General features: G+C 32.6%; 1 protein-coding gene across 1 annotated transcript in view; it reads left to right on the top strand.

The window, feature by feature from the left end:
- LOC143232544 (kielin/chordin-like protein) overlaps positions 1 to 21618 on the top strand; it is an 88161-nt gene extending 66543 nt beyond the window's left edge. The window contains exons 2-7 of the mRNA XM_076468114.1: positions 4831 to 4905; positions 12294 to 12362; positions 14568 to 14627; positions 14978 to 15193; positions 18396 to 18569; positions 21084 to 21618. Coding sequence (XP_076324229.1) covers positions 12296 to 12362; positions 14568 to 14627; positions 14978 to 15193; positions 18396 to 18569; positions 21084 to 21268 — 702 coding nt within the window. The 5' untranslated portion in view covers positions 4831 to 4905; positions 12294 to 12295 and the 3' untranslated portion in view covers positions 21269 to 21618. The remainder of the gene's footprint in view (positions 1 to 4830; positions 4906 to 12293; positions 12363 to 14567; positions 14628 to 14977; positions 15194 to 18395; positions 18570 to 21083) is intronic.
- Positions 21619 to 25286: the final 3668 nt, after the last annotated feature.

The following is a 25286-nucleotide window of genomic DNA, read 5'->3' on the forward strand; positions in this document are numbered from 1 at the left end:
CTCGCGAAATCCCAAAACAAACAAACATACTCTAGATAAAGAATAAGTTTTTTCGATAAATGTTATTACTAAATAGCAACAAAAACCAACAACAAAAACATTGAAAACAACTTAAGTCAGATAGTAATAAGAACTTTGAAACTAAAAAAGAAAGCACACAAGACCGATTTTCATGGTTTATTCTTCTTCTTGACTTTGGGCACAAAGCTGTATGGAAGAAAGAGGTTTTTATTTCTATGTAATAATTGTTTAAGTTCAAAATATGTTCCTATAGTAGAACCTCAGCAAAACATGCACTTGTAGTATCTATGGAGTTTTGAGACAATTTAACTTCACCATGTACAAGCCTAAATTAAATTAAGTATGTTAAAGTAATCTTTAATATATCTATTTACAACATTTGTAGTATAACAACATGTAATGTTCCTCCGCTTTGGAACCCATTATCAATTCAGTAATATAATCATTTAATGTAAATTGACTGAAAATACGAAACTTGTCTATAAGGTTTGAAGTTTAAATCTTTTCCACCACAAATGCAAAGAACAGTTAAACACGTGGGCCTAAGAGACCAGTCAATCTTCTCACTCATCGAATAAAAAATGGGCCATTTACCCTCTAGGAAACAAAAACGGATCTCTCCACTTAAAACAAAAAATGTAGATTCTTATTTTAAGGAACATCAAGCAATGATTTAGCTTCTCAATGGTAAGTCTTTGGTCTTATTACAGGAAAAACCAGGGATAGATATCCACGTGTTGGACACAGTACAGATAACACATTGTCATTTAGACAAAGAAACTCAGGGATTTTTTGCCCTAAAAACAGGAAATACCAATCATCCTACGGACGTTTTCCTTTGAGGAATCAGCAGCGGACAAGTTTCACATAACGAAACGTGTGGGGTAGTTTCTCCTTGGAAATAGTAACATTAGCAACCAGTTAGTTATCTTTTACGATTATTTTGTTTTAGTTTTCAAAAGACTTTCTGTTTAGTCAATTATTACAGCATTTATCGCTGGCTTTTTTAAAATAAAATAAACATGCTAATAGTTTTTCTTAATACATCTAATTTTTATCGTTTATTTATTGAGTATCTAACAGAGCTTATTTCAAGACACTGCCCGTTCGTCTAAGATTGACGCACCATCTGTTGATAAGGAATGAAAATATGTTTGATATTTTAATTAGTATATTGTGAGTACCTTTAACTGCTTGAAGAGCATTCTCATAGAAAGGTTATTGGTGAGAAGCACATTACATTTGACATAAAAATATGATAAAGGAAAATAAGATTACTATTATAACATATTATGATTCAAACATTTGGATTTTGGTTTGATTTTCTCGTGAAGAAACACAAGGGCTATCTTTAATAACCTGAATACCTAGGAAGGTCGAAACGTTGTTTTCCGCTTATCAATAAAAGCGTTAATACCAATACCAACCGTTCTGAGATACATTTTTATTTCAAATGGGTTTCTCGTCATCAAGAAGAGAGCTATTTGCTCTAGCCGTCCCTAATTTCGCAGTGTAAGACTAGAAAGAGGGCATCTAGCCACACCACCCACCGCCAACTTTTAGGCTACTCTTTTATCAACGAATACTGGATTGACCGTCACATTATAACACCCCCACGGTTCAAAGGACAAACATGTTTGGTGTGACTGGGATTCGAACGTGTTTCACTCGGATTAGGAGTCGAGTGTCTTAACTATTTGGCCATGACGGGCCTCCAAAAATTCGGAAAACAGTAACGAAAGTAAATCTAATAAGAAGCTGTTACTTAAATGTCTATAAGAATTACGAGACATTATACTAAAAATGGATGACAAATGATAATATTAATACTTCAAAGTTGAAAATCTGAACACCATTTATAGAAATTAAAGTCCACCAGACTGGTTCAGGTACTTTAGAACATAGTTGACAAGACGAATTATTCTTCTATGCAACGTTATTTCAATACAGTATGTGATAAATTTTATTTTAAAAATCGTGTCACTATATGCTCTTTATAAATTTACAATCACGTGATCTTGATCTAAACAATAATCTTCCGAAGCGCCTTTATACTTGACATATATCTAGAACATTCCACGCAATACTAGGTAATCTGATGTAATAATACTCAATTAAAATATCGAGAAAAAATCAGAAAGTTCTAGTAACATGATGCAACAATATAACAATTGTTAACTCATAGCAATTAAACGTACATACTACAACAAACGTATGATTCGCTAACAGTTATGAATACAAAATTGCAATAAACAAATGAAAAATTCTAAAAATAACTAAATATGGCACTCGCGATATATAAACTATCCAATTCATAACACTCGCATTAATCTTAAACTGATAAGGCTATTTATATTAAGCAGTTATAGGTGGTTTTGAGCACAAACTCGCTTTGTTGTGTTGTGTAACTGCAATAGAGCTATGAAGCGATTGTGGGTTTCAGCTGTAAGTCCTTTTGTAGGATTTAGATTTAGTACAAGGAAGGAGCTGAGACCTGTATTATTCTTAACCCATTTGAAAATTATCCGCTATAGGGGTAAAAGTCTGGTTCATGAGAATATGCAGAATATAATATATAAGCTACACCTTCGACACTTCTTACTGAAGCGCATACGTAAAATTGATTGCAGTAATATACGATTTTTTTTACTAGCAAAACAAAGGGATTGGCAGATGAAGACCAAAGTGTAGTACTGTGTAGTTTGCTGCATTTAGTAGCCTTTAACATGCAGTTAGAGTAGCCACCTGTGTTGTGCTTTGCATATGTCTTATGTTTTAAATTACAAAGTTTGTGTTTAACCCATGAATACCTACCTATACATGTCATCGGATATGATTTTATTCGTGTTAAAATCATTGATGAAGTAAAAGAGCTGGACTTTGTTGTGTTCTTGCTGATGAAGTGTCTTCTCACAGTATGGAATATGTCTCTCTTTGTAGATGACAATTATGAAATTAAGGAAGAATTTATTGTATTTTTTCTAACTTTCAAAGGATCAGAGCAACAGATACAAAGATACTAAATGATGTTGGATTCTTCTCAATGAATTGTAATGTCAAGAATCTGATGGAGTATCCACAGTGGTTGGAAAAAGATTAGATGTCTACAAACAACTTTGAGATATGTAAAGGAAGCCTTTGTATACCTACTGCGCGGATCACTTACTTAATATTGCTATTACAAGTTGAGGTACAGTTCCAACAATATTGAATTGTATCTATCAAATTAAAGGAATAACTATTTAGGTTAACTCTTTACCTAAAAGTGGGGAATTATTAAAGTGAATCTGTCAACATGGTATCCACATGGAGCAGCTTCATCACGTCTTCTCAATATGTGAATTACATGATGGTTTGGGAAGGGTTCTGTTTATATCATCCATTCTCACTACATACATGTGAGGTTATTGTGTTGGAAATGATAATTTTGAAATGAGTAAAGACAAGTGGGCTGCTGAAGATAATAAAAATGCTATAGCTTATCTAAAAATAACGGAATTAATTTGATTATTTTTGTATAACAGGTTTACAGCATTCTCTTTAATATTTAAATTAATCGTCTGTACGTTTTCAAGGTCCAAGCCAATTTATTGTTTCAGGTGTTTCTTGATAGAACAGTGCTTTAAAGAACTGACTTCATTAAGAGAGAACGTAGATGAGTTTTGATTATATCTTGAAGTGCCTGGCATGGCTAAGCGTGTTACGGTGTGCGACTCGTAATCTGAGGGTCGCGGGTTCGCATCCCCGTCGCGCCAAACATGCTCGCCCTCCCAGCCATGGGGGCGTTATAATGTGACGGTCAATCCCACTATTCGTTGGTAAAAGAGTAGCCCAAGAGTTGGCGGTGGGTGGTGATGACTAGCTGCCTTCCCTCTAGTCTTACACTGCTAAATTAGGGACGGCTAGCACAGATAGCCATCGAGTAGCTTTGTGCGAAATTCCAAAAACAAAACAAACAAACATATCTTGAAGCACAGTAGTAATACTGTAAACAGATCTGATATCAATGTTAGCATGCCACGAGTTAGTGAATGACAAGTCCAACGTGTAAATACAGAATATAATTCACTGGAGGATTACTTTAAGAAAACAGTAACCAGTTTATAAAGTGAAAAAACATTCCGCAAATGTACAAGTAAATGTCTCAATTTTTTTTTTACTTAGCTTATCTGTTCATACATCATGATACAATAGTTTATGATGTACACATTTTCTCTTTATAATTCCTGTATATTATGTTACGTAAAAAATCTTAGAGAAATGTGGCCAAAATATCAAATTCTACTGTTTTTCTTCTATGATCCGTCTGGCTGCCATTTATATTTTAAGATATCTTTCTGTCTATATTCTGCATAAATATTCATAAAAATACAATTAATGTCCTGTATCGATTCAAAATTATTTGATTGTATGTAGCGACTAATCCGGATCGGATGTATAGATGTGACGTGAAATCATGCCTTCCGTATTTTAAAATATACAGGAAAATCTATATTCCATTTTCCCCGTATCTTTGGAATTTCCCACGATGAACCTGGAAAGTTTAATAAGTGGTAAGTTCCAGGGTGAACATACATACTACCTGTATATGATCCAAGAAACCTGACCAGTATAGTAGTTATAAAAGTTATAACAAATAACGTGGCTTTAGATTATGATACGAGTAACGTAACAGCAGAGCTTTCAAGGTATAGACGATCCAGGTTTTTCGTAGTAAACAAACTGAAGTAAATTTGAACGATACAAATGTGTCTTTCGTCTAAACTAGACTGGTTGCGGTAAATTTCACTCTTCATCATCTTATCCAAGATCTAGGTGCAGCAAGAACCTGGTGGAGACGACTGATGCTATTTCGATGTGTATTGTAATCCTCTGGTTACAGTGGTAAGTAAAATATTTTAAAATGCTATCCATAAATTAGAAGAAACATGTTAAAATATTTTAAAAACTTATTTATCGTATTAACAACAGTATTGTTTCAAATAACAAAGCCAGAACATACAGTAAAAAGTATTAAAAATGTAATAATAATATACTTAATTAGCGGGGTTGATTTTTAGTTTACTTCTAACTAGATAACTTGCCTTGACCGTGAGTTGATATATTAATAACCTAATAAAACACGTTTTTGTAACATGATTACACATTTCAATTCACTCTAATATCTATTTATATTTCAACCACACTTTTAAGAGAGAGTGAAACATTATTAGCAACAACGTTAATTAGTTTTGTTTATTTTTGCACAAAAGCATGGTTATAATGCACACCAAATATGTCTTTAAATTAAAATTCACCTGACTAGAAGATGGCGAAAATCCACATGTTAAATTTGCATGGAAAGCTGGATATGTCCTTTCGAAATCAAAGCGTATAAAGGTGTTAATTTGAATAAACTCTAACAAACGCTGAGAGTCACTGGTTCAAATCTCTGTCACCGAACATATTCGTCCTAGTAGACTGGGACGTTTTATCATGACCGTCAATCTCCTTTATTTGTTGGTAAAATAATAACCCAAGAGTTGGCGGTAGACGGTGCCTTCTCTCTATTCAATCACTGCTAAAATAGGGATGGCTAGTGAAGATAGCTCTCAAGTAGCACTGGATGAATTTAAAAAACAAACAACATTTTTGCCATAAGAGGTTAGCAGGATATCTGTGATGAAACCGTATATATTGAACACTTTTATTCTATCAAATTTAACTTAACTTTTCATTTGATTTAAATTCTTTTTTTTTTACTATTGAGGCTGTTTTAAGTATTTAGTTTTGATATGCTAATCCATTGTTTTTTTGGTTTTTTTAGTTAAGCATAAAGCTGCAGAATGAGCTATCAGCATTCTAAATCAACATGGGTATCGAAAATCGGTTTCTAGCGTTATTAAGTTGGTAGAAATGCCGCTGAGCCCATGAGGGACAATCATTTATTTAATCAGTTTTCTGGCGTTTTTAATAATTTAATATTTTTCGAAAGATAATCCTTATCCCAACAAACCTAATCGCCCTTTCATCCGTAAAGGCGTTATAAAGAGACGGTCAATTCTATTATTTGTTGATAAGAGATTAGTCCAAGAGTTGGCGGTTCCATCCGGTCTTTCCCCACTAAATTACGAGCAGCTAGTTTGGATAGTCCTCATATAGCTTCTCGCTTCATAAATAAAACCGAAATAGAAATGTTATAATAGATAGCCTATCTATTAAAATGATAGACAATGTTTTGGTACAGTTGAGTGAATCTACATGCCACAGTTTCAACCTGTTAATTGTATATATATATATAAAGTAATCCAGCGGTTAGCTCATTCACTGAAATTTATAACATTCTTAATATTACTCCATATCCTGAAACTATCATTGTAAATATTTGTGATTTATTCAGTTGGGCGACGAACATGCTTATCTCACGAGTGTATGTTTATGTGTGTGTTTTCTTACAGCAAAGTCTCACGAAAGTTGCTAAAAGTCATTCGGTATCATTAACTTACAACAAATTATTTTAATTCCTTTTCATTACCTTCTTTTTTGTTTATTGTAAATTTCATATATTTTTTGTTAATTTGTCTGAAAATAATGTCATATTTAAGAGGATATCATGACGAATTCTCGAGCTGTTGAACATCCGTATCAAAATTCGGGGAATTTCGAAAACTGTTCTAAATGCATGAAATTTATTCATCGACTTAAACGGCCACGTGAGCAGTGCCATCGTGCGGTATACACCTGAAGTTTGTTAGTGAACTGGATCAACAAGTGTCATCGCTACAGATCCTGTTGCTATTGTTGATATGCTTACGGTAAAACACTTTTGAAATAAAATAACCTGAAGGCGGTAATGATTCATTCATTTGATGTTAATTTTTTTATACGGAAATTATATACTGGTTATCACAAAGGAAATTCCAGAAAAAAATCATTAAAGTTCATTTTACCCCCAAGTGACATAGCATATGTCTGTGGACTTAAATGCTAGAAACCGGATTTCGATATTTGTGGTGGGCAGAGCACAGATAATTCATTGTGTACCTTGGTACTTAATTCAAGACGATCAATCGTTTTACTATTGATGGTTTTCTTTCATTTCAGTTCCCCGCTGGTCAGAGGTAAGTCTACAGATTTACAACGCTAAAATCAGGGGTTCGATTCCCCTCGGTTGATTCAGTAGGTAGCTCGATGTGGCTTTGCTATAGGAAAAACATCCACACTCTTTTATTCCTTCAGAGAGATACTGTTAAAAACATTTCAGGTTTATTATCACATACTTAATTTTTGACATTACTATGATTCACTATATTTTTGTTTATTTTATTATTTCTTACCCCTACCTCTAATATATTTGTGTTTGACCATGCATCTTTACTTTTTATATCTTTATAGAGAACATTTAGGTTTAATCTTGCATCTTTAATTTTTATATCTTTATAAAGTGCATTTAGGTTTAATATTGCATCTTCAATTTTGATATCTTTGTATAGTATATTTGGATTTAGTCTTATATCTTTAATTTTTTTATTTTTGTATAATACATTTAGGTTTAATCTTGCACATTCAGTTTGTAAATCTTTGCTTAATATATATTGGGTGAAATCCTGTATGTTTAATTTCAAAGAACCATCTAAATACATCTCTTTTCCTATATAAATCTCTTGTTTAGTTAGCATAGAAAGTAATTTTCAGGAGTGGACCATATAATAAATCTACATCTTAAACGTTTTTAACCTCATGCTGTGAAACGAATCGAAATAACCTCTCAGGTAACACCATTCGTTAATGATAGTCTAGAATCGTATATTATATAGAATGTACAAGAACCGAAGCAGTAAAAGGTATTATATCAGTACTGTATGATCTTGTGAAGCATATACACGAGTTTATTCATGTAGAAAACTTTTAAGTGTTGAAACTGTTTTTCATGTTTCGACTAGAGTTTACTCATTTGTTCAAACTAATGCTGTTTTTTTTTTATAAAGAAGTTATCCTTAGCAGTAACACTTAAAAATAGAGTAAGATAAGATTAAATCGATCGTTTAATGGGTATTCTCTCAAAATCATTTGGTCAAAAGAATAAATACATGAAAAAACAATTTACTAAGTTGTTTTAAATGCCAACTCACTGAGTTAAATCAGCCATTTTAATTCATATTTTAACAAAAGCAATGTGTGTTACATGAGTCTAATTTTTAACAAAGATTTACAGCAGTCGAGATTTTGTACTTATATATATATATATAGTCAAATTATGCTATTTATACAGACAATAAAGACAAAAATCAAAATTATATAGCAATGATGAAATAATACAAAATATCTGAATGTCAAATTCAAGCCTAATGCTCAAATTGTTACTCAGAGCAAATTTCAAAATTGTGATGCTGAGCAAAAACGAAATTCAAATCCATATAAAATACAATTCATGAAATCAAATCAACCCTATATCGCGCTAGTAACACATACATAAAACAGTAAATATTTAAAAAATGACAAGACAATATGAAAGGTATATATAACCTTTTAAAGTTATGTATCAGCCAACAATCATACTAAACAAATCTCAATGCAAAGAAGAACGTATTTTTTTGTAGTAGTTAGTGAGATGTTTGTAGACAGAGAATCGCTGAAATATTACGTGTTTTGTTGACTTGCGTTTCGTCGTTTCTAAATATAAAACAATAACTGCGAAAACCACATGATGTATTTTATCCTCCAGGCGTTATTTCAGTCGTGAAGGTGATGTGGGGAACATACTCATTGCAAAAGTTTGAACATTTAATTCTTTTAAACGAGTAATTTAAATCCAAATTGTACCAGAACGATGTAGTCCGTCCAATTATGCTGCACTTCGACCCCAATGAATAAGGATTCTGTAAGCATAATATTGTTCTTATATTGTCCGAAATTGGTTAAAAGCTACGATGATGACTTGAGTTATCTTCTTTTAGTAACACTTCCAATAAATCTAAATACAATTGAACAGTTTAAAAAGTGAATTAAAACGTCATATTTCCTACCATGTCCAGTGCAGACATCTATGAATTATTTCTTGACCATCCTTCTTGTTCCAAGTATGGGACGCCTCTGAATTAGTTGTTGGTCATCTCCTTGACAGAAATGTGGAACATCTGTGAACCAGCTGTTGGCCACCTCCGTTGACAAACGTATGAGACATTCGTTAACCATTTGTTAGCGACCATCTTTGGCAAATGTGCGAGACCTTCGTAAACTTGTTGTCGCCCATTTTCTTTGGCAAGCGTATAAGTAACTTGTAAAGCAGGTGTTGGCCATCCTCCTTTACAAATGAATGACACGTTTGTGGAACAGCCCTTGGCCATTCCCCTTGACAAATATGTGGGACATCTGCAAATTAGTTATTGACCATCCTTTTTTACACGTATAGGAAACTTGCTAACAAACTGTTAGATAAGCTCTTTCGATGCATTTTTGGCTTACAATCGAAAACAAATCTTAAAAAGTTTAAACTGAGTTCAAGTTGTTGTTGTGATGAAACATGGTTCAAAACAGAAGTGAACTGTCACTGTAGTAAGATATATGTTAACAACTTACGAAAGGTTTTTGTAGCTGTTATTAAGTCTAAAATCAACATGCAGCTTTTCACGACTCTAAACATGTAGACTTCGAGTTTAGTTATCACAATCAAAGAAATATTTTGTTCTGAGAAACAATATAGACTTTGACAGAGTTCATAACACTAGTGGTGTGGTTTTTTTGGTTTGTTTTAAATTTTGCGCAAAGTTACATGAGGGCTATCTGCGCTGGCTGTCCCTAATTTAGCAGTGTAAGACTAAAGGGAAAGCAGCTATTCATCACCACCCACCGCCAACTCATGGGCTACTGTTTTACCAACAAATAGTGGGATTGACCGTCACATTACAACGCCTTCACGGTTGAAAGGGCAAGCATGTTTGGTGTGACGGGAATTCGAACCCACGACCCTCGGATTACAAGTCGAGTGCCTTAACCACCTGCACATACCGGACCCATAACACTAGTAACTTGCTCGACCATGAAGACTTACGATTTACAACCAATGATGTAGGCTGAATTAAAAAGTTCTTTTATAGTTAGTCGATATTTCTTCCTTGTACCAAATAGTATTTGACATCCAACTTCGTGAATAGAAATTATTCCTAATGAATCCTGAAATAAGGTTAACCAACCAAGATAAATGTAAACATACTCAATCCAGATAAATATCAGTTTACTCGGTCAAGACGAATAAAAGATTACATTTTTTTTTTCAATATCGTGAAACAAGAGGTAGCGATTTCATACTTCAAACTGTAGTTTTTCACAACATCAGAAAGATAACTACTGACAAGTTAGATTTGTTTGTTTTGAACTTCGCGCAAAGCTACACAAGGACTATCTGCGCTACCTGCCCCTGATTTAGCAGTGTAAGACTAGAGGGAGAGCAGCTAGTCACCACCACCTACCGCCAACTCTTGAGCTACTCTTTTACCAACGAATAGTGGGATTGACTATCACATTATAACGCCCCAGCGGTGGAAAGGGTGAATATGTTTGGTGTAATGGGCTACTGACAAGTATTTACGTTTCTTCGACAGTAACATCCACATTGTTAGGGATAATTATGTATACGTCTTATACTGTTTTGTCAAGCAACAACGACATTAACTTCGATATAATTCATAGCTTTACAAAAATCATTAACTAGGTCATTAGTTTTGCCACCTGTAACATTTATTTACAAAAATAGGATAAAATAACGAGAATTCTGGGTCGAACCGGATTTCAGTTTGTTGCAGTTTTTCATCTAAAAAACATAATGAAATTATATAAACCCAATATACTCACTTTTAGCGGAAGTGACGTTAGGTAGACTGTGATTTAGACGACTCTAGCAATCCGTAAAGTGTGTGTGTGTGTTTTCTTACAGCAAAGCCACATCGGGCTATCTTCTGAGTCCATCGGCTTCCTAAAGTATTACACAATAGGATGTAATATCGTTCGAGTAGTGAGTTTTTTACAGTCCTAAGCTAGAAATAAAATCATCTGGAATATTGTCATTCACTTTGTTGTTTATTTACCACTGACTGATATACGTTTGAAATGGTGTAGAATGTCGCTTCAAGTCAGTATTCCCGTGTCCAAAGTCAGTTTGCCGATTTAACGGTATTTCGTTAAGATATTTGAATGGTATGATCTTTCTAATTCCTGAACCTCCAAGGTTAACCACACTTGATGAACGATGAGATAACAACAGACAGTTGTCAACAACTCAGGATAAAACCCGTAGAAAACCCAATCGAAGATCGGAGTTAAAACCATTTCCTACATTAGTAGACTGTCTTAATAATAACTCGAACTAGAATGTAACTGTTCTGGGACAGAACGAACTCCAAATCGTGTTTCTACTCAAAAACAACGCGAAATATTCACGCCGATAAAATCGCAAGTTACTATTTAAAATTACTTCATCTAGAAGGTCTTTACTCTTGACCAGAGAAAGGATTGTTTACAAGCTAATATAGTTTTTATCGAACTTGACAAGAAAGCGTTAGTTGGTGTTAATTCCCTTATTTAATATGCTAGGTGGCGTAAAAAATCGTGAATTGATTTATATATAGAGTAGTCGAAAAACATAAATTATTGTGTTTTACTTACTATTGACATAGAATGGTTATGGAGTGAGATAACTTATTTTTCTCTGTAAGCATATTTTAGTTGATTTGTAACATACTTCCTATTGTTGTTTGTGAAATTTCACGCAGGCTATTCGAAGTATATCTACGCTGTCCTTAATTTTAAAATGGTAAACTGCAGAGCAGGCAGCTAGCTAGTCAATACTATCCACGGTCAACTCGTGGGTTATTCTAATCAAATAGATAACCCTTTATATTTATAAACCTTTAAATTTACTGCAAAGCCACTAAAAAGCACATGCATATAAGCTGAATCAGAAAGACTTATCAAGTGTTATTACTTTAAGAAAAAACACTTATTTTAAAGGCCATTCTAAATGTTGCCTCCATAAGAACACTTACTTTTTTAATAACTTCTTGATAGCTCATGTTCAGTATGGCTTGACATAATATAGTTGCAATGAAAAGTTTTAGCAGTTGAAAGGCACGATAACAAAACCATGGCTATGAAGAACGTTTCTGACACCGAGTTTTCTTAAGCAAATTGCATCAAAAATATTTCCGTTTAATATACCCAACGTGCTTATTAACATGTACAAAATATATACACCATTACTTTCATATTTTCTTTCAGGTTTATTTTTATATTTCCAGAAATGAAACTCCTAAGTTTGGATTGGTTTGCTGTCTTTACCGCTAATATTTTTGCTTTGAGAATTTGTGGTAAGTATCATATTTAGAGGTTTTGTAGTTAGCCAGATTTTCTGAATACGTATTTAATACAAGAAATGTTACATCCAAACACATTAACTTCTGTTCTTCTTAATTTCATGAATCTGATAAACATGTTATTGAACAGTTTTTATTATTCACCTATAAATTTCAATCTGAGTTAAAATCAAAATTTCAAATTTAAATTTAGTTATGAATTTCCAATAAAACTATAATTTATAAGTTTTTAAAACAATATATTTGAAATTAATATTGTGATCAGATTATGAGATTCTCTATAAGTTCTAACCTTTACATTAAAAGATAATTAAAAGCATAACCTAAAATAGATTATTCAAGGTATGCATATAACTAAAATTTAGTTATGTTCACCAGTAGGTCAGCGCTAATATTTTCGGAATTATAATTGTTAACCATGGCGTTTGATTCCAAGCGGTGGGCTAAGCACAGATATCCCATTGTGTAACTTTGTGCTAAACAAAAATTCAATTATAATTTAAACCGTTTTCATTTTATTTGTCCGTAACACTTTAGACAATTATGGATCAAAGTGCTTTATTTCATTAGGACTCGAACTGTGGATTAGAGGATTTATGGTTCGCAGCCCATTGCTGTTAAAATTGCTCCCTACTTAAGGGCTGCCGGTGCATTATAAAGTCGAAAGTAGACTAATACTTGATTGTGTGAGCTGTCAATCAGTTAAAAAAATATGGACGGCTAGCGCAGATAGACCTTTGATAGAATTATGCTAAAATCCAAAAGGAACAATTTTATACGAAATTTTGAAACAAACAAAAGATGTTTAATTCAAAAGTTTTGTTAATGAAACGTACGCTGTCTCGATCAGCCACAAAGAAATCTGTAACAAGTCGTACCCCAGACGTCATGAACAAAATGAGATATGTTGTAAGAAGTGAGAATCAGTGAACATAAAGGTCGGTGGAAAAAGCCCTACACATTTCAGATAACATAACAGAAAGATATCTGTCTGGAGAAGTAACATAAATGAAGTGGCATATCAAAGAAAGGAAGATCTATAAAATAACCTCATTCACAGATCAAATGAAATAACCTCATTCACAGCACGACGAAATAACCTCTCCAGCAACATCGCTTGTTAGTGAAAGTCTAGAATTTTAAAATATGCAGAACGTACATGAATAGAAGTAGTAACAAGTAGTATATAAATATTGTATGAACTTGTGAAATATGTGTGTCAGTTAAAGTGGCATATCCCAGGCACCTTAGCCAAGAAGGATCTCAGTATGGAAAAGCGACACAAATCACGTGATATCAAGTAAAGAAAGATCAACACCGACCGTATTTCGTGAATTTGTAAATAAAATACTCTGGAAACTGGTTCTATACCAATACAGGAGTGTGTCTAGTTTTACTGTAAAAAATGATCAAACAATTCAATCTATTAGAGTGTGTGTGCTTTTATAACAAAGCCATATCGGGCTATTTACTGAGTCTACTGAGGGAAATGGAACCCCTGATTTTAGCGTTGTAAATCCGTAGACTTACCGCTGTACCAGAGGGGGAACTAATCTATTAGAAGGAAGAAGATTAGTGATTAGCTTTCAAGAAATAGCTGAGAAAAGTGACACTACATTGGAATATTTGACAAAGTGTATGTTTAATAACTGCCAAAAGTCTTGTGATGCTCTCTACTGACTACTGAAATGCCGGCTTTATACGGGAACGATATCAATAGTCATACCTTTTGTTCAACCACCGTGTACCGCAAGTAGCTAAATAATGAAATGAGTAGTCGTAGTATACCGTAGACATAACGGCTAATTCGCTGGACACAGAGCTTACAGATTAATGTTCTATCGGACTGTTGAAAGATCTACTTAGAAAGTGTCATCTTCAAACAGTAGATGAATCATGGAAAGCTTGTGCTTTGAATATGATAACCTCACGCGCAGAGACTTTTGCAATGAAAACTACGCTGGACAGCTGCTGTCGAGATGCACTGTCGTGTGATAGAGCGTAAATGAACTCAGAGATGTGAGCTGTATGGGCGTATGAGCCTTGAAACACGTTTTATTATGTATTATAACATGCATATTTGTATGTGTACAGAGAAGGGGAGATTTTCTAGGCTTAACTGTAAATTACTACATATTATAACTTCCGATTAAACTGATGATTTCTTACTCGAATTTTATCTCTTTTTTTTCCTTCCAGCTCCAACATCTATCAGAAATGACCAGAAATATAATTCTACCATTCAGAAACAAGCGTTAGGTGAGAAAGTATAATGTAAGGAAGTGGAATTTACCTTCGTTTTATATTTCTTTATTCTTTTGTGTCAATGTATTATTCAATCCACCTTTTGACTCTCTGCTTATATATAAGGAAGAATGTTGTTTACGTATATCCCGACTAGAGGCTATTTATATAGACTAAATAATAAATCAACAGACCTCCATTAACTTATATATCTATTAAACATATTTATAAACGTTTCTGAACCTGCATCATTTCATCCATAACATATACGGTTTAAGACTGAAAAAACAACATTCATTCAGGCTTAGGTTAGTGACAGTTGAAGATTTTGTTGATAAAAATAGGTCTGTCTGTTTTGTTTCTAGATGAAAATGACTCACCAACTGGAGCAAAAATCTGCATATTTGAAGGAATGGTATTCCCACACCGTGCTCAAGTCCCGAGGTTTGATCCCTGCGAGACGTGTCGATGCCTTTCAGGCGAAGTGTTTTGCTGGAAGACTTCTTGTGTTGATACAAAGCCAAGACCCGAGTGCCAGCTTGTCCGCGTAGATGGGATTTGCTGTTCTGTTCACAAATGCCGTAAGTCTTTAGTAGTTACGTTTACTTGTATTGTATAAAATACATTCCAGTTAAACAATTGAAAAATATACATTATAAACTAATGAACTTAACTTTATGGAAAAAAACAACAACAAATAAAACAATCACAGTTCAAAACTGATAGATGATATGTCTTTTTAATTTAAAAATAATAAATTTCAGCTTCCATGAAAGTTGTAAATAGAGTTCTTTGAATTCTTCTCGTTTTAGAACAATACCAAAATATCACTTTATTCCAGTTTTTACGGTAAAAATTATCAAATATTTTTATCTGTTAGAAGAAAGGAAGAAAACTAACTTTCAAGAAAACTACAGCTTTCGTATTCTATTAATATTTCAAACAACTCGTTTCCGTTCAATAAAGCTTTCCAATGGCTTGTCGGCAAATCTGAGGGCCAACAACTAAAAACTGTCATCCACAATCGCAAAGCACAGATAGCTCTTTGTGTTACCTCGTGCTTAATGACAAACAAACGGTATTTGAAGGACGTTTCTGTTTTATGAATACGTTTCTGTGCAGTGTAAAAATTCCCTCTATAACAGATGTATTTATTAATAACCAAACAACCACAGATATGTCCAGTGTTTCCACAAATATGTCCAGTGTTTCAGCAACTCAATGAGAATTCATGTTCTCTTCAAATGCAGAATGTAACATTCTAACGTTGGTAGCACCAGTTTTCAGTTATGATCATAAAAAATTGAGACTCATTCTTCTCAAAACAATAATCAAGTTTAAGTCTTTGGATTAGGCTAATTAAACATACATAAATAAATAATTACGACAACCTTTTTATAAATATTTTATGAATGTGTGTTTGCAATGGAGTCTGTCCGGAAGCTAAAAGGATTCGAAAAAAATGAAAAAAAAATGTAACATGCGTTACTAATGATAGCATTTAATAGATCGAACTATTGCATAAAATATCTATGTAACGGAGACTGGTTAGGTGGTATTTTAAAACAATGAAACAAATGAATCCTTCATTTTAGCATTGTTAGCTAGAGGTTTTAACTCTAATGTCATAGATTGAGCTTGTTTGTTTGTAGTTAAGCTATAAAATGGGTTATCTGTGCTCTGCCCACCATGAGTATCGAAACCTGGTTTTTAGCACTGTAAGTTCGCAGACATACCGCAACTCCTGGGGGCGGCATAAGACTTGTATCAAACTTCAAATCAATCAAACAGATTATGCTAATGCTAACCTTTCACCTATCAACAACACAAAACATAATAAACGTGTTTCATTAACTTTTGTACTAGAAATTGCTAACGAAACATATTATAAAATACTCTGGGACGCAATTCTTCTCCTAGACCAACCCTAAACTACAAAAAAAAAAAGGTTATTAAGAAACTCTAGAATTCATCAAAGCTGATGAATGGGTGTGTGTTTTCTTATAGCAAAGCCACATTTGGCTCTCTGCTGAGCCCACTGAGGAGAATCGAACCTCTGATTTTAGCGTTGTAAATCCGAAGACTTACCGCTATACTAGCGGGGGGCTAAAGCTGAAGAAGACAGACCAATATTTTATCGAAACATGTAGTATGTTCCATCACCAATAACACTTTTCCTTATAAATCGTTGTTCGCCTATCTGTTATAACACTTCTGTTATAGCATACGTGGGTTTATGTTCGAAACCATCCTAGCTCAGTTCTCTACTTGTTTTGGTTATTTACTTACGATTGGTTAAATTGTTATCTAGTAAAGTTTTTAAAGCTCATTTATCCACGATACTCTCTGGGTCTTATTTTGCTAATGTTGTATTCAGTTATTCAGAACTAACTCATTTAGAAAAAGGGCCAGTATGATAAAAATTTCGTTCGTAGTTTATTTTGTCTTATGGTCCAACGAGCGTGATAAGATGTTATGTGATCACTATGATTAATTTTGACATGATCTATAATTTACGATAACATACCGGTTTAACCGAAGTTGGATTAAATAAACTTCGTTTGAGTTTGACTGTGTGGGTATTTGGGTAATGATGTTGTTAAATATCCAGGAGGGTCAGGTACATTTGACCTCTTAGTTTTCTGCGCTAGCCGTCCTTAATTTAACAGTGTAATACTAGAGGGAAGGCAGCTGGATCTTATATACTGTCCCCCACTAGTACAGCGGTAAGTCTACGGATTTACAACGCTAAAATCATGGGACTCTGTGAACTCGATATCCCGATGTGGCTTTGCTATTAGAAAACACACTTTTATATACAATACAGTTATGCCATAAAATAATAATTACCCCGAATCTTGCTTAACAGATAAAAATAGGCTTAACTTAGCACGTGATAAATGTGTTTCTGAACTAAGATACAACAAATTTCAAATATTTTGTAACGTAATGTACCTAGCTACCATAATCATAAACGAAATAAGTTATTAATCGTAAAAAAAAAAGGCAAAGTGGAATCAATCTTAAAAGTAAGCAAGAGAAGTCCACATTATTATTAAACATAAGCAGAAAAAGTCACATGATACTTAAATGTAAGCGAAAAAATGTGACGTCATTCTTAAAAGTACACAAGAGAAGACCATGCTATTCTTAAACATAGGCAAAAAGAAAGTCACATCATTTTTAAAAGTAAATATTAGGCCAAGTGATACGTGTTTGGACATATGCAAGATAAAGTTAAAACGCTCTTTCTTCACCAAGATGGCTAAATGGTTAGAGAGCTGACCTCCTAAACTACACATCCCGGTTCGAATCCTTGTTATACCAAACAAGGTCGCCCTTTCAGCTGTATGTGCGTTACAAAGTTACGATCAATCTCGCTATTCGTCTGTAAAAGAGTAGACCAAGAATTGGCAGTGGGTGGTGATGACTATCCACTTTTCTTCTAATCTTACATTTCTAAATGAAGGACGTCTAACTTTACGCGAAATTAAAAACATTTTTAAACATCTTAAATGTTAATAAAATAAAGTCTAAGCTCATTCAATTTTAAGCGAACGTCGTCTGACATTTATGGGCTGGTATATCATAAGATATTACACAGGAAACTCATAATAATTTACTTATTCGGCATTTCTTTGATTTTACATCCACATGCTAGAAATATGTGTTTCTGTTTATTAAATAATTCAATTTTTTTGGATAATTTATTATACGGAAATAATATCATTGTATGTGTATTGTTCTTGCATTTTGATAATTTAATGTACTACCTTCTTACAGCGGAGTCTAAGTCCATGAAAATTCCTAACACTGAAATAATAACTAATTCATCAATAGAGGGCAGGGTAAGATCGATAAAACAAGGATCAGACCTTTCTAGGAAGTCAACGAAATCTTTAATTAGTCCTACTGTTGCTGCATCACTTACGTTAAAGACACCATCATCATGGAAAGGTAAAATATATTAAAACTGCAAACATTTTCTAAGTTAAATTTCGAATGAGTAAAAAAAATCAGCTATTAAAAGGAGACTGCTCGTTTGTATTAAATTGGATTCAACGCGAGGGACAATTTGCCCTAGAGATTGTTCCAAATACTTGTACTAAGTTCTTAACCACCCTGTGTATTGATACAGAATATTTGTTCGTTTGTTTTTTAATTTCGCGTAAAGCTACTCGAGGACTATCTGCTCTAGCCGTCCCTAATTTAACAATGTAAGATTAGAGGGAAGGCAGTTAGTCATCATCACACACCGTCAACTGTTCGGCTACTCTTTTACCAAAGAATAGTGGCACTGACCGTAACTTTATAACGCCTTCACGGCTGAAAAGGCGAGCATATTTAGTGTAACGGAGATTCGAACACTCGATCCTCAGAGCACCTTAACCACCTGGCCATGCCAGGCCTGATACAGAATGTCACATTCTTACAAAAAATATCAAGAAAAAGTTAGTTTTTGGTATTATAAGACGCATACTCCGGAACATACAGTGAAACACAATGTCGCAGAAAGATGCGATATTGGGTAAACTAGAATCTCTTGGGACCTGTTCCGTTTATTGATTAAAAAATATTTTTATAATTATTCCCGATACTGTGTAACTGGTAATTGTTTCCTAAAGTGCTCCGTTAATCACTAACTGAGAAATGTTTCCTGAAGCATTATGATACTGAGTAACTAAGAAGTGTTTTCTGAAGTATTATGATATTGAGTAACTAAGAAGTGCTTTTGAAACATTATGATATTGAGTAACTAAGAAGTGTTTTCTGAAACATTATGATACTGAATAAATAAGAAGTGCTTTCTGAAACATTATGATACTGAGTAACTAAGAAGTGCTTTCTGAAACATTATGATACTGAATAAATAAGAAGTGCTTTCTGAAACATTATGATACTGAGTAACTAAGAAGTGCTTTCTGAAACATTATGATACTAAGTAAGAAGTGCTTTCTGAGCTCTTCTGGTATTAACTAACTACAAAGGACTTCTGAACTATTCTGCTGAAGTAGAAAGCGGTTTATGCATTGTTCCACTTTATTAAAAAGTATTTCCTGAACTATTCTAACTAATTAGGAAACGTTTCATTAGGACTATTTTAACTAACTGAAAGGCCTGGGCATGGCCAGGTGAGTTAAGGCGTCCGACTCGTAATCTGAGGGTCGCAGGTTTGAATCCCGGTCGCACCAAATATGCTTGCCCTTTCAGTCGTAGGGGCATTACAATGTGACGGTCAATTCCACTATTCGTTGGTAAAAGAGTAGCCCAAGAGTTGGCGGTGGGTGATGATGACTAGCTGCCTTCCCTTTAGTCTTACACTGCTAAATTAGGGACGGCTAACGAAGATAACCTCTTGTAGCTTTGCGCGAAATTAAAAAAAAACTGAAAAATGTTTCTTGAACTGTTTTACCTTAGGTAAAACTTAGGGTTGCGTTTTAAACAGCTCTAAATCACTGGGAACAGTTTCCTGAATTGTTCTAACTTACTAAGAGATGTTTCCTGAATTGCTCTAACTAGCTAGGAAATGTTTTTGAACAGTTTTAACTACTTAGGAAGTGTTTCCTGAATCGTTCTATCTAACTAGATATGTTTCTTGAACTGTTCTAACTGATGAGAAATTGATCCCTAAATGTTGTTACGATACCTGTCTGTAAGATTTAGTAATCGACGATGATTCTCTAATGAACATTATGCCTACCACTCCCTGGCCCCACTGGCGGCTCAGTCGTACTCTGAAAACTTATAACGTTAAAAATTAGGTTTCGATACCTTTAGCGGGAACAGAAGAAATATCCTATTGCGTAGATATGTGCTTAACTACAAACAAGGTTTTGAGTATCACATTTATCTATATTTCTATGATATTTCACTAAAAATACTCCCTGAACTTTTCTTAATGGAATATTATTGGCTATGATAAAAATTAAAATGTTCCTCAAGTATCAGTAAAACAAGTGCGTTCATGTTTTAGATTTTTACACTGTTAAAATGTACAAGTGTATTGAGTTTTTCATTGCTTACATTATATATATATACATGATCCAAGTCATGACTTACATTATATATATACATGATCCAAGTCATTGACTTACATTATATATATAATGATACAAGTGTATTGATATATACATGATCCAAGTCATTGACTTACATTATATATATACATGATCCAAGTCATTGACTTACATTATATATATACATGATCCAAGTCATTGACTTACATTATATATATACATGATCCAAGTCATTGACATTATATATATACATGATCCAAGTCATTGATTTACATTATATATATACATGATCCAAGTCATTGACTTACATTATATATATATACATGATCCAAGTCAAGGTTGCTGGTATTTATAAGAAACTTTACTATGAAATACAAAATATAATAATTGGATGGATAATCTTAAATATAACATTTTGGATCATTAAAGTGAGCAATACTTGTTGTATTTACAGTATGCAATGTAAATGGTGCACAATTTCCAGAGGGTGATATAATTCCGTCTTCTAGTGGTCCATGTATAGAGTGCCGTTGTGGTTCGCTCGGACAAATCGATTGCAAGTCTCTTGACTGCAAAATTACCATTCCTGTCGTTTCCAGAACAGTCATAAGTTCTTCACGTGTAAAGAAACGTTTCTAAAGACTAATGTTTTTGCAACCCCATGAGTGTTCTACAAACTGTATTGTATATAATTATGTACATTTATGTAAGAAAAAAATTACTGAAAGTCATGGAACTACGGTGGCTAGAATGTGGCTCTACAATGAAAATGTTCTATGTCATTCATTTTCTAAACACCTTCTTGGGAAAAATAATTTACTTTCAAATAAAAATCGTTAAAACCATTATTTTAATAAAAATGTGTAATGAAATACAACGAATTTTTATGTGTGTATATACATATATATTTAATTGTTTAAACGTAATATTTATATAATTGTAACTGATGTTATACAGTAACTATTATTATTTTTATTACTAATTAATAGTTATAGAAATAAATTAATCTCCAAGACTGGTTGGAAATTATTCCAAATATTTGATGATAATTTATTTATATTCTTAACATATTAAATATTTCAATCTACGTGGTAATAAGAAGTTTTCTTTAGCAAATAAAATAATAATAAAGTGTGGTAGCACTTGAAATTTCCCTGACTAATACCTATACTTTAAACGTATTAATTTCATTGTGTTTGTTGTTTCTCTGTAAAATTTAAGATAACTAAAATATTGCATTTTAATGCGTTTTGTCATATTTAATTTAAGTACGTTTTATATCCTTTTCCAAGTCAGTGTTGCTGTTTTTCATATTGATATTCTCGGTGTAAACATTCCTTTTTGTACTTTGTGAATAAGAATAAACAAAAATATATGTGTAAAATATCATAGTTATATATTTGTCTTTATATTTTGTTTTATTAAGTAAATTTGCATTTAAGTACCATTGTATAATTTTGATTACCAAGGGTAAGAAAAATATTTTTGGGTATTTTGTTAACATTATGTTCTCTACGTGAATAAAAGATGCTTCGATTAACTTTTAAAACATTGCTTTCCCTTACAATCAATCGTTCATAAAGGGGAAAAAAATCAAATTTTCTCATTCAGAAAATTAAGAAAAAGATTGTAAAAAAATATCTATGTTTAAAGGCCTGGTTTTTGTTCAGCAAAAAGCTATACAATGGACTGTCTTTGTATCCAAACGATATTTTATAATGTCGTAAGCCTGCAGACTTACCACTGGACATTTGAGATTCTAAAAGAAACAACAAAATGTACATCTGGGAATTGTAAAATAAGCAAATAAAATCAAATTAATTTTAAAATACAATGAAAAAGTGAAATAATTAACTACAAGAAATTCCTGAAAAATATTTACCTTTACAAATAATAAAACGTATTGAAAATTTAACACAAGATATACAACATTAAATTATTATTCTTGAGTATTAAAAACAAGAAAAAGATGTGCATAGAAATTTGTATTTATTTTCAAGAATAGGTAAAGAGTGTTTGATATTACTATTCAGTAATATTATAATTGATATAATACAGGTTTCAATATTTTGACTAATAAGATAACAATGGATAATTTACAGTTATAACTCAGATAGATAAAATAAATAAAAACTAAGAAAATTAAGCAACTTGAACTAACTGAAAGTAATTGACTTATTATCCATAAGTTACTTTTTATTTTGGTTTGGAAACTGTTCATCACTTTTTAAGCACAACTGTTTTGAGTAAATATCATGATTTTAATTTAAATTTTCCGTTGATTCTGTTATTATATTTGCATTATCTATAGCTTTTAGAGTTCGTAAATAATTTACACTTATTATTTGCCTGTAACGAGAAGTAAATAATTTGTTTACTTTTATTAACACTTGATTTTTCAGCCTTAAGCAATAAAGATTGGGCATTATTAACACAAGTTATTTTCGATGTTGTATTGCACCTTTGTTAAGTAATTAGAGTCCGATATTTCGTAAAATGCTGATAGATTTAACAGATTAATAATATAAAAGCATAGTTCCAGAAATGATCTTTATGGTATTCTACGCATTATATCTGCTACATTCTAAAGCTGTTTCCAGCTGCTGTATCAGATCATTCTGAAGGAAAAGAGCTAATACTATTTTATTCGTATGTCTTGATAGTTTCACAAAACTATTGTTAATGGATATTGAAAATCTATAAGCATTGTAGTTCTAAACATAGCATATTGAATGTTCTCCTATTTTTGTTCTTTAAAATTTCTTTTCATTAGACCAAAAGAAAATATATAAATAATATATAAAGACAGAAAACATTTACATGACTTAAGTATAATATGGAAGACGCTTGTAATAATGAAGTGATAAACTATTTTTTTTTTCAGTTTAATAGCAATGACAAACTACATAATTCATCCTTCATTAATTTCAGCCAACAATGGGGAACAATATTAAAGAGATTCTGACATGAGTTAATCTTTTATAATTAATTTAATAATTCATTATAAGCTTTTGTTAATGTAGTAAGACATAAAGGAAGACTTTCGGCTGATATGGGTATTAACACTTTTACTGTTAAACAGAGGACAACGTTTCGAACTTTGTAGGTTAACCTGAAGATGACCTAAGAAGGTCAAAACGTTGTTCCCTGCTTGTCAGTAAAAGCGTTAATACCCATATCAGCCGTTCCGAGATATACATTTTTATCTCAAGTGGGTTTCTCGTCATCAAGAAAGGAAGATTTTAATAAGGTCAGATATTAAATAATATTGAAGATTAAAATAAGTTTACGTCATTATCAATTTTATTAGCTATAAAATTGAAATTATCGGTTTCGAGAAAAAAAACGTCAGACTGAAGATCACAAATGAATTTGTCGCTTGTAATATATTGACACAAGTGTTTTGATCGTACAAAGTTTGTTTCAAAAATGTAAATTCTTCTTTCTTTTAAAAACCCCCTAAAGAGTAAGTAGTACGTTTTTGGGCTTCTAAAGCTAAAATACAGTATTTGATTCCCTGCAGTGAAGAAAACGCTTTGCACTTTAAAAAAACAAAAACTCTTTATTTTTTAGCTGTAAATTTCATATTGTGTTATTGATTTTTACTACTATTAGTTTTAAATTTTCACTCCTTTTTTTGCATTTTGATCCAACTTGTTTCTGTATTTTTGACAATTCCTATTCCCCTTTTTAAATTAATTGTTTTTAATTTTCTTGTTTCTTAAATTATTTTATGTCCCTTTGTGCAGAATAAAGTTTAAGCTACATACGTGCATATGCGTTCAGTTGAGTGTTACACATTTTTCAACAAATTACCACTACATTGGCTTTTTCTTTCCCCACCCAAGCACCATGCTGAACTTATTCAAAATAAATAACAAATGTACAACAAGGACTAAACATATGTACTGTTGTGCAACTGCAACAAGAAATATGTAATATTATTCCCAAAGGACTATCTTAAAGGCAAAGATTGTATAATCACAGATTTAATTACCAATTTCCATCAGTGTCACATTGTAATGTAACAAAAGACGAGTAGCAACAAAGCAATCTCACCAAAATAAAATAATGTTTCTTGTAATATAACACAACACAGATTAAAGCAAACAAACTCAGTAATATGCTTACCTTGTTAGGTTTACATGACACATATGTGGGTTCTTCATCAGCCTACTGTGCACAAGTCTTTGTTAGAATAAGGTGAGATAAATAGTAAATGCAAAGTAGACAATAGCGATACATTTAATATCAGTCAATTACTGAAAACGTCTACAACAATTATCTTAACACCAGCTATTAAAACATAGCACTAGCTATATAAAATATTGCTACATGGAGTGGTAATAAAATATTACATACCCACTCAGGATTGCAGCTAAGTATAAGAAACATTAACAAAAAAATCATCAATGACGTTTGAGTTGGGAAATCTACTATGGTAATCGCCCATTGTTAAAATCTTACTGAAATATAGACACGGAAGTTCACATAGAGACAGAAAACTCGAGTAACGATAAACAATATTGACTCGAGTAACAATATGCAACAGTAAAATCGGGAGCCTTGCAGTGACAGTTTCCAAGTAATGCGCTAGAAAATGCATGAGTTGTAGTTTTCAACTAATGCACACGCTAAGAAAACTGATTTTTGTTAT

The sequence above is a fragment of the Tachypleus tridentatus genome, chromosome 11, assembly GCF_004210375.1.
Source record: "Tachypleus tridentatus isolate NWPU-2018 chromosome 11, ASM421037v1, whole genome shotgun sequence".
NCBI classification, from domain to species: Eukaryota; Metazoa; Arthropoda; class Merostomata; order Xiphosura; family Limulidae; genus Tachypleus; species Tachypleus tridentatus.